General features: G+C 36.0%; 1 protein-coding gene across 2 annotated transcripts; it reads right to left on the reverse strand.

The window, feature by feature from the left end:
• Positions 1 to 4,721: 4,721 nt before the first annotated feature.
• LOC306983539 (protein c-Fos) lies at positions 4,722 to 9,035 on the reverse strand. Of its 2 annotated transcripts, none has more exons than XM_079584044.1 (4): positions 7,471 to 9,035; positions 7,089 to 7,301; positions 6,343 to 6,450; positions 4,722 to 6,253 (listed from the first exon to the last, which is right to left on the reverse strand). In XM_079584044.1, exons 1-4 carry the CDS (start codon positions 7,552 to 7,554, stop codon positions 5,651 to 5,653), a joined length of 1,008 nt encoding a protein of 335 aa, XP_079440170.1. In that variant the 5' UTR covers positions 7,555 to 9,035; the 3' UTR covers positions 4,722 to 5,650. The 2 variants fall into 2 exon arrangements, with proteins under 2 accessions (XP_079440170.1, XP_079440171.1); XM_079584045.1 differs by having other exon boundaries at positions 7,089 to 7,298; positions 7,471 to 7,610.
• Positions 9,036 to 10,826: the final 1,791 nt, after the last annotated feature.

Below are 10,826 nucleotides of genomic sequence, written 5' to 3' on the forward strand. Positions count from 1 at the left end.
TTAAGTCCAAATTTTCTGAGGAGACACGATCGCTTTATATGATGAACAGATTTAATTTAGTCTTTTATTCACATATAAACATTCATCAACTCACATGTCAGTTGTGGTAAATACACTTCTGTTTATGTTCGCTGATCAATGTTTGAATAAATGTGAATGTGAATAAAATACTGGTAAAATAGTGGTAGCTGTGTATCTGTCAATGGAGGGACAGAAAGCTCTCAGATTTCATCAAAAATATCTTCATTTGTGTTCAGAAGATGAACGAAAGTCTTACAACGACATGAGGGTGAGTAAATGATGACAGAATTTTAATTTTTGGGTGAACTATCCCTTTAGAGAGCTTGGTGAAAATGTGCCATTACTGTCCATTACAGTAGGCTGTATACAGTCAGAAAGTATTTGTATAAAAAAAAATCAATCTAATGGCATTTATTTTACACAAACACAGCACAAGTACATATTTCCAAGAAGCAAATCTCTCAGAAGTTGATAAAATAGCAAATATCGCGTTCAGAATGAAGATAAAATACTGTTGACAGTTTGTGGTTATGAAATGCAGGTGTGAATTGCAGCTGCGGTTCCTCTGCTATAAAACACATGTTTGAACTTGAGGGAAACTGAATTTACATGTATACAAAATCACAATGTTAAGCCGGTTAAAGTAAAAAAAAAAAAAAAGAAAAAAAAATCGCAAAATATATTATATAGCATAATTAAATAAGGTGGAAAAGATTTGCTATTTTATCTAATGCAATGATAACTCAGACATTTTATGTGTGGCTTAAATGTCTAAGTACTATATGAAGATATTTGTATATTTGACAGCGCTGTTTGAATGCCTCCAAGAGAAAATACAGACTTTAAAGGCACTCATTCTCCTGCTGTTTGACAATTTTCATTTCTTAAAGGGATAGCTCACCCAAAAATGAAGATTTTGTCCTCATTTACTCACCCTCATGTTCCAAACCTGTATTTTTTGTTGATATTGTTTATTTCTTCTGAAGATATTTTGAAGAATGTTGATGTATATATTGTATTATAAGAATGTATATATTGACTGCCATTATAGTAAAGAAAATACTATGGAAGTCAATGGGTGCCCTCAACTGAGTTTATTTCTTCTGTTGAACACAAAAGAAGATATCTTGAAGAATGTTGGTAACCAGACGGTTGACGGCACCCATTGACTTCCATAGTATTTTCTTTACTATAATGGCAGTCAATGGGTGCCGTCAACCGTCTGGTTACCAACTCCAAAATATCTTCAGAAGAAATAAACTCATACAGGTTTGGAACAACATGAGGGTGTAAATGAGGACAAAATCTTAATTTTTTGGTTTAACTATCTCTTTAAAACTCAGGTACAATGCAATATCAGCAAGGTTTTGGCAAACTTGTCATTGCAGCATATGAATTTATAACTGACTTTCTCGCTCCCTTTCTTTAAGTTACAGAGTTTTACATTACTGCAGACAATTTATTGCCAGAAAAAAATGGATTAAATGTTGCTACACTTTTAGAAAAAAAGGCTCAATGGGGTTCTATATAGAACTCAATTTTAAAGGTTCTAAATAAGGAGAAATGCATTAAATGATTGCATATACTTTCATGTTTAATGTTTTTTTTTTTTCTAGTGATATAAAGCATTTACATTCTAGTGATAAAGTATGTGTAAAGTATAGGCCTGTTTTCTAGTGATAAATATGTTTGTTCAAATTGAATTAAAATGAAAACTGAATTAAAACTAAATTTATTCATTAAAACTAAATCAATAAAATGATCTCATGATGGGAACCCCTAAAAGATTCTATATATGAAGCGCCTGACAGAATATTCTATATGATACCCCTGACAGAAGATTCTATATGATGCGCCTGACAGAACTCTCAAGATTCTATATAGAACCTTTTCTTCAAAGAGTGTGTAATTTATCATTTTATTACACGACTCTCTCAATATTAGTCAATCATGGCATTCTCTGGTCAAATTAACCATTTAACTGACAACTGTTCTACGTAACAATAAAATGTTAAAAAATGTAACATTACAATTTAACATTACAATAATAAAATAATTGTCACAATTTCAACTCCCCCCCCCCCAATGATAAAAGACTAAATCACACCCAAAGATACATGAGAGGGAAACTCATCTAGGGCGTTTCTTGAGCATATCGTTTGAATAAGTGGCTCGTATATGAATAAATGCATCCAACTGCTTCCTGGATATTTTGCCCTGGAATGCACTGAAATATGCAGACAGATCGCAGACAAGATCACCTCTGTGCCTCACCTCTTACACACAGACAAACTTCCTCTTCCACATTTATTGTGCGACAGCATTTTTGTATCATCAGAAGAGTCATCAAGATTCACAAGGCCTGGAATTTTTAGTCTCAAGTTCATTTTAATGCATAAGAACTTCAATATGCGGCTCTTTATGAAAGATTTAACACACAGAAGTGCAGGAAAAAGTGCAGAAATATAAACGACCCAACATTAAGGACAAAAGAGTAAAAAATGGCATGAAACGTGACCAGACGTGATTACAGCTCAATTCCTCCTTCAATGGCTGTACGTTCATATTCAGATCCGGATGAGCAATGCTGAGTACAACACTTCTGCATTTCATGATCATATTAATAAACTCAAGACAATGATAAAGACTGAGCAACAACCAGACATCGTTCCAAACACAGGACCATTTCCGACCCTGGAAATATGATATAATTGGAAAGACAAATTAGTTGTGGCCAATGCACATTTATTCACTATCCACACACTTAAACAGGAGATAATGCTGCAGTATCAGCAATAGAGGCACGGTGCTTTCATATTGCTTATTTGCAAAAGATTATTAGAGCAAAATATGGTTTATAATGCATATATGCACTCCTGTTTTTCTCTATTAAAGAATCCACATTTCATTTAGCCAGATCAAGGACAAAAGCCTTGTGCATTGTCTGTATTGCATCACTACAAGTTAACATCAGGATTTAAATATGAACTCCACTGACATCTAAAAATTTGTAAGTCAAATGTAAGGGAAGAAAGTATATTGTTGAAAACAAAAAAGCCTAATTCAAGCTGTTGTGAAGACCCGACGCACCAGACATCCGGCTGGCTATAAACTTCACTATATGCTGAAAACTGAATCATGCTAAAAAAAAGAAGAAGAAAGAAGAAGAAGAAGAAGTCCAGAAGGACATCATTTTATTTCGGCCGGTTGAATCATTAGCGGTCGCACATGTTGACTAATCCAGAGCTGAACCTGAATAGACTGATACTGTCTATCAGGCCAACTAACTCATATCTGTTTCCCCTTTTATCCTTTTATATTTGAACAAAGTGGCCTACATTAAATGTTTATATTGTATTTGTGCCAAGAACACTTTGTAACGTGGGCTGTCTTCCAAGAGTGACACGAGCTGTGCATCTCGTGTTGAGGTGTTTGTGTGGGAAGAGAGTTTCTCCTGCTCATATTGAATGAAACAGCTGAACACCGAGTGAGGCATGTTATAATATGAGCCATTATTGAATAGGCTATTAATAATCAATGATATAATGATTAGATTTGAAAAAAATAAATACATAATAAAGAATCCTTCAGGATATTTAACACTTTACAATAAGTTCTCATTTGTTAACATAATATTAACTTACATTAAATAACAGTGAACGATATACTTTTACAACATTTATTCATATTTGTTAATGTTAATAAAAATACAGCGGTTCGTATAGTTCACAAAATATTAATGTTGACAAATACAACTTTTGATTTAAAAAATGTAAATGTTGAAATTACTATTAACTAAGAATAATAAGTACTGTAGATGTCTTGTTCATTCTTATTGATATTAAGTAATGTAGTTGTTAACATGAAACCTTATTATTTAATAAGTGAGTTGTAAGTTTGTCAGTCAAAACTGTGACACTGACCAAGTGAATTTTTCAGTTTCAACTTTTCACTCAAATTGTTGAGGTGAAAATATAATAATGTAAACATTATTAAACTGCAAAATAATTGAATGCAAAATAGAAGCGTTTTACTAGTGACCTTCGACTTTTTATGGAAACTTGTTTCCGTCACGGGAAAAAATAGTTTAAAAGATAATTGCGTCTTTTTATCTAAAAAATGTGATCACGTAATTGCGAAAGCGGAAGTCGCAATTACCCTGTTATTATTATTTTGTATTCAGTGGCAGAAAGAAACTTCCATAACTTTCGGACCTCACTGTAAACTGCAGGTAACCAAACACAAAGGCATGCACTTCTACAGCTAATGTACGCTAGTTCTTAGAAATCGACAATGTTTTCATTTATCCTTGATATCATTACAATTTTGCAATGGGGCAGTGTCCATTTTATTCGAACAGGCTGTTTCGCGTTATATATGAACCCACTCAATCTACTCTGGATACCAAAAGCAACTCCACCGAAACGTTTGCGATACAAAACAGTTCCAGTAAACCTACCGAGAGCTTTCCTCCGCTCCTCTCTCTCTCAACTAGATCTTCCGGGAAAACTATCATTGGTGAAACAGGACTCTCTACTGTTTCTATAGTGACAGAACAACATGGCATTTTCATTACCAAATATGGACACGGAAGTAGAACCACGAGCGAGAAACGGGGCGTGGCGTTCAAATACGCATTGACGTCAGGCGCTTTACGTTGCGTCCCAGGCGTACCGAGAACGTTCCGACCGCCCGTGACAACAACCTACAACCTCTGTATCGACAAATCGGTGTGGGTGAATCTCGTTGCACAGAAACCTTAGGAAGAATAGATCGCGAAACTCGGTGAAAGGATAATGTGCACATGATGGATGAATGTTTATATATTTTTCCCCGAAACGATTTTCCTCGCATTCATGTAGGCTAATCGAAAGAATGTGCTTGAATGGGATGGTTTAAATTCTGCCTTTTTTTTAAACCCAAAAGAGAAGAGAAGCTTTACTCTGATAAATAAATTATAATAAAAACATCCACACGTTACCTAATTGTAATATCAATTATTTGTTTATTAGAAACATGCCAGACAACAGAAAAGGAAGCAGGAAGAACAAACACACACACACAAAAATGCATAAAGTTTTTTTTTTTGCAACCATGGTCAGAATTACAGTTAGTCACAGACTTAGACACGGTGTAACAGACTGCACTGTACATCACCACATCAACTGATACAGTTACACGTACCTACAGGTACAAAAGTGCATGAAAGTGCATACTTTTGCACTTGAACAACATACTCAACAATGTCAACATCTGGAAGAAACAAACAGTGACTTCACTGGATGTAAAGATCACATTACATCTACTGCACAGCATCCACTATATATTTTTGTAAATGTTGAACATGTCAGACTCATTTATGAAAGCATATTTCTGAGGGGTTTTCGGTTCATCAACAGAATATATTTTACACCCTTCTTCTTCAGAATATTTTACTCTTAAAAATAAAGGTTCTTTATTGGCATTTAGAACCTTTAACATCCACGGAACCTTTCAACTGCTCAAAAGTTCTTTATGGTTCTTTAGATTATTCACATGTTCTACACACTCTTTGGGGAGTTCTGTCACGGCATCACTTGGAAAAGCACCTTTTGGAACCTTTATTTTCAAGAGTGGTGTGCCAGAACCTTCATAAAGTCTTCATGATTTCTTTGGCTGCATTAGGTTTGCCCTCTTTGCCAGTCTCCTCGTCTGCATCGTTGAAGCTGAAGACGGGCACGGCGTTGTTGCTGCTACAGGTTGGGCTGCATGAAGGCGTGCTGAGAGGTTCTAACCCTCCACCCATTGACATGTACAGGGTTTCCCATTCACTCAGACCCAGAGAGCTAGTGAGGTCGATATCTGGCACTAACAGATCCATGTCATCGCCGCTGTCCATCACGTTGCTAATGTCATCCATGGACACATCCCTCATATCGATGTACGGTTCCACCTCAGCGGCGCCCAGTTCGGCACTGGAACACAGAAGGACGTCCGAGTCCCCGAAGATGGCAGTGCTGGTGGGGTCGGGCTGCTGAGGGGAGCTGGGCGCCTGTTCTGGGGATGCGGTGGGACCTTGAGTCTGCTCGTCCTGGGCTTGGGTTTGCTCCTCGGTCTCCGTCTCCGTCTCCTCCGCGAGTTTACAGTGGGGTTTGTGAGCAGAAAGGATGAGTTCGAGTCGTTCTTTCTCCTTTAACAGATTGGCGATCTCAGACTGCAGAGCTGCTTTGTCCTCCTCGAGACTATCGGTTTCCTGGACATATGCAGATTATAGTCATATCATGCACAAAGTCATATTTTTGGACGAATGAGAGTGCCGATTATGGGGATTTGTAAACTTACAGCTTGGAGACTGTTGGTTAGTTCTTGCCTACGATTTCGACACTTGGCGGCTGCGAGTTTATTCCTTTCTCTTCTGATCCTCTTCCTCTCCTCTTCCTCTGGAGAAAGCTGAAATGAAGAAACATGCGCTTATATATATATATATATATATATATATATATATATATATATATATATATATATATATATATATATATATGTATATGGGTGTGTGTATATGTATCATCGCTAAATGCATATTGTAAATTAGTGACTCTATATTTATTTATCTGTGGGTGATATACCGGTAAACAAAATTGAGTGACAGCTAATGTACAAAAAAATTACTTAAATTCATGCATATGTTAAACAAATTTTACCCAAAATTTACTACCAATAGTAATTACCAATGGTTCCAATAGCAGGGTTTTGCAGCGATGGCAAATAAGATTAAATTAAAAAAAAAAATCCCTATGTGTTCTCATTCTGAATTACCTTTTTTTCACTATAGAATATTCTGTGCAATGGAAAGGTTCCATGGATTTTAAAGGTTCTTCATGAAGATGACAGTAAATAATCTTTATTTTTAAGAGTGTATACAATTTAAAACAGTGAATTATCCTGGCCATGGATGTAAATACATGTTGAAGTATTTTCTACAGTCAGTTGAATGTGGAATTCTCCAGAAAGCCCATGCATTAAACACACACACATATATATATATAACTAAGCTTAGAGGTAATAGTAAAAAAAAAACATGTATTTACCTGATCTTTCACCCCCTTTCTCCGGCCAGTGAAGGTCTTTCGAGCTGGTTTGGCGTCTGTGGAGTGAGATGAGCTCTGTGGTTTCTCGTGTCTGCAGGGTGACACTGAAGAGATGTCAGTCGACAGGACCATCCACTTGAGATCTGGAGCTGAAGCTACAGCGGTGACCGTTGGAACAAAGGGAGCATCAGCATCCTTCAGAATACCTGTCTTCTGAGAATGAGCATGAAAATGTATTCATCATGTATTGTTCATACAGCAAAACTGCATTTTAACACAAATGTTGGTTGTATTCAAGAAATATCAGATCATCACAAAAGCATGCATCAATAATCAAATAGTCCATTTGGATTCAATTCTAGGTAAACATGCAATTGATTACCTGCGTATCCTTCTTCATCTCAGCAGCTGATGTGTGCAGCAGCTGTTCTGCAGACACCTGAGAAACACTCGCGGTTTTAGGCATCACTTCTGCCAGATCGCTCCAGGAGATGCTGGGAACCAGATCAATATGTGACTAATGTCAACAAATTCTATTCTGCAGTTTTTTTTTTTATATATATATATATATATAAAAAAAATCTAGATTGAGGTTACTACGCTAGGAGGCACCAGCCATCCGCGCTGCTTGTCTTTATAGTGAGGCAGATTTTTATGAATGAAATCTGTGAGACTGTACCACTGATCCGGAGGGGAGTCAGTTAAGCACGAGCCAAATATATACGGCATTTCATAAATATCCCTGGCACAAAATGGTGCTCATTCTAATTCAATATTTTATGCATTCACTTAAAGTGTCTAATACGTAAACTTAGGTTATTGTAGTCAAGTTATAGGCTAACGCTGCAGCTTTCACATGAATGAACAATATACGTCATTTTACGTGCCTAGTTGCAGTCTGTCTTTGGCATCCCTCTGTGAGGTTACGATTTACGATTAATATCCTAAAAAGATGGTTCATCTGCAAGTGCGTGATTGTCTCACGAGGGATATTAGAAGCCTATGCATTTGCCATTATCAAAGTATACAAAATGACAATAATTAAACAATTGAGATAATAATTGCGATACTTTAACCGCACCCTTTCTATTAAAAACTGTGATTTTTAGTATCCCTTGTCAATTAGAATGATGGATCTCCCACTCAAAGCGCTCCAGCAACAACCCTGTCGCTAATGTGAGCAGCCAATCAGAGAGCAGCGTGTCATGACCATATTTGGCACATCCGGTGTGGAGCCTCTAGCTGCAGCGCTACTGCGGCACAGCCTATTTTTATCATATCACATTTAATTCAATGACATTCTTATGACGACATCTTCGCCAAGCACCCAAAATATCTAAGGATTTTTTTTTTTTCATGGAAGTTGGCTATTTCATAACTGTCTGCTGACAGATATGTGTATTGTCTACTTTGAAGGATCTGCACAAACAATAGGCCTAAATCAAAGGCTTTCTGTGCTTTAATGAACACTTGAACTGGAAGAAAACGCCGTTGTTCTTCTCCATAACCTGTGTGAAAATCTCTATTCATAGCTCAGATGAGGTAATCCTGCTTTCAGAGGGCGCGTGAGTGGGGCCTCCCTTCTGTCCACAGTCCAAGAGTTTCCCGGCAGATCCGCCCCTGGTTTCTGATCTGTGAGGCTCATGAACGGAACAGCCATGGGTCATTTACAGGAGGGTCACTCCGCAATATCAACAGCATTCAACAACGGAAATCTATCGCCAACATTTAAAAAGTATTATTTTTAGATGATTAATTGAATAAGAATATTATTTTGAAAATAAATTCCAGTAGGCTAACTATATTATTATTATTTGTATTATTTCTCCATATGGCCTGTTCTCAGTCCTGCATATATTATAACTCATAATGACAGCATTATCTTTAGAATATTCCTCAAGGACATGTAAGTGTTTAGAATATTCTTTAGAATATTCTTCAAGGACATGTAAGTGTTTAGAATATTCTTTAGAATATTCCTCAAGGACATGTAAGTGTTTAGAATATTCTTTAGAATATTCTTCAAGGACTTGTAAGTGTTTAGAATATTCTTTAGAATATTCCTCAAGGACATGTAAGTGTTTAGAATATTCTTTAGAATATTCTTCAAGGACTTGTAAGTGTTTAGAATATTCTTTAGAATATTCTTCAAGGACTTGTAAGTATGTGTGTCTCCCCCCCCCCAGCACATTTTCTTATGCGTTTGTCTTAAATAAGCACTGCACGTGTTTTGAACAGTAAATAATTGATTATTTAAAACCAGATGTGTGTAAAGATATCAGCAATAAAGTGTCTAAAAATACATGACCTTGCGCACAAGGCTATAGCATTTATATAGAAAGGCTAAATAAAATAAAAGGTAAAACCTTGTTAAAGGCATAGTTATATAAACATATGTGAAGATAAATAAAAAAAATCACAATGTAATTTCTCATTCTTACTTTTAAAATAACCACATTTTCAAAATGCAAAGGTATCTGTGGAATGACCCAGTAAAATAACTGCATCTTTATAAATGCATAAATAAATCTAAATAAATGCATATTTCCAGTAAAATAAAGGTTTTATTTTTATTTTTTCCAAATAATTATATTTATTTGCTGTTAATAAAGCTAGAAGACTTTCGTTCCTGAAAGGCGAAACTTCAGTGAACATTTGCAGAGGCTCGGCTCGGGTGTCAGTGACGTCAGTGGGAGGGGCGTTGCTTTGACAACGAGGAAGTTCAAACAAAACAAGAACACAGAAGTGGAGCAGTAAAATATGATGACATCACATGGGAACGCTGATGGAGCTGTTTTCATTTGTTAATCAATAAACTACCGTCAGTCATGTTTACCGTAGCCAATGGCAGAACATTAATAAAACAAGACTAAGCACGAGCAATTCATAAGCAATTATTTCAAAAATTGAGTGGGACCTCATTGCTTTAATTTTTCACACAATATAGTATATATTATTAATATTATTTTTTATTAATTATAATAATAACAACAACATATAACGTAGCCGCCTAATGTGCACATATTAAAAGTAATGCATATAGCCTATTCACGTTTATTTTTTTAAATGTATAAGTTTGAAATCTTACATCATGTGATTGTTTATTTGTCCAATGATGCAACACACCGAGCTAAGAGATGAACTCAGCATTTTATTAAAGGAATCCCTCAATCAAGGTGCGAAGGCAGTTCACAATGGAAATATGTTACTCCTCCGTCATTGGACACGCCTTTCATTGCGGAAAGGTACGAACACAACCCGAGGCAATGAATGTGTCGAGGAAAGTATAGCATTAAACAACATTGAGTCAAGTGTCAAGTAAACATGTGAACGTGAATTTTTCAAATACCCTAGTTTTATTTTAATTTCATGTCATTACAGGCCCTAATATACATTATATTTATGCAACAGGCTTTAATAATATGGTAACATTAGAACTGATAGTATAATTCAAAATGGTTGTACACTAAAAAAAGTTAATCATTTGTTTGTAAAACAATGAAGTGTTCTCGAAGTATCTTTACATAATGCTGTAGCTACACTGCACAGAGTGTTTCCCATCAGCGGTCCGCCTCTTCAGGATGTTTTCCATATAAGGTAAATGACGTCGTGGGATACCCTGCTATGGAACGTCACGGATTCCACTCCGTTTTCACTCAGAATGTTCATCTACGAACGTTTTTGCAAACATTTGGTTCTGTATTAAGCTTATATGTGTTTATTAATTACGTATCGATC

Source organism: Phoxinus phoxinus (genome assembly GCF_949152265.1).
Source record: "Phoxinus phoxinus genome assembly, chromosome: 16".
NCBI classification, from domain to species: domain Eukaryota; kingdom Metazoa; phylum Chordata; class Actinopteri; order Cypriniformes; family Leuciscidae; genus Phoxinus; species Phoxinus phoxinus.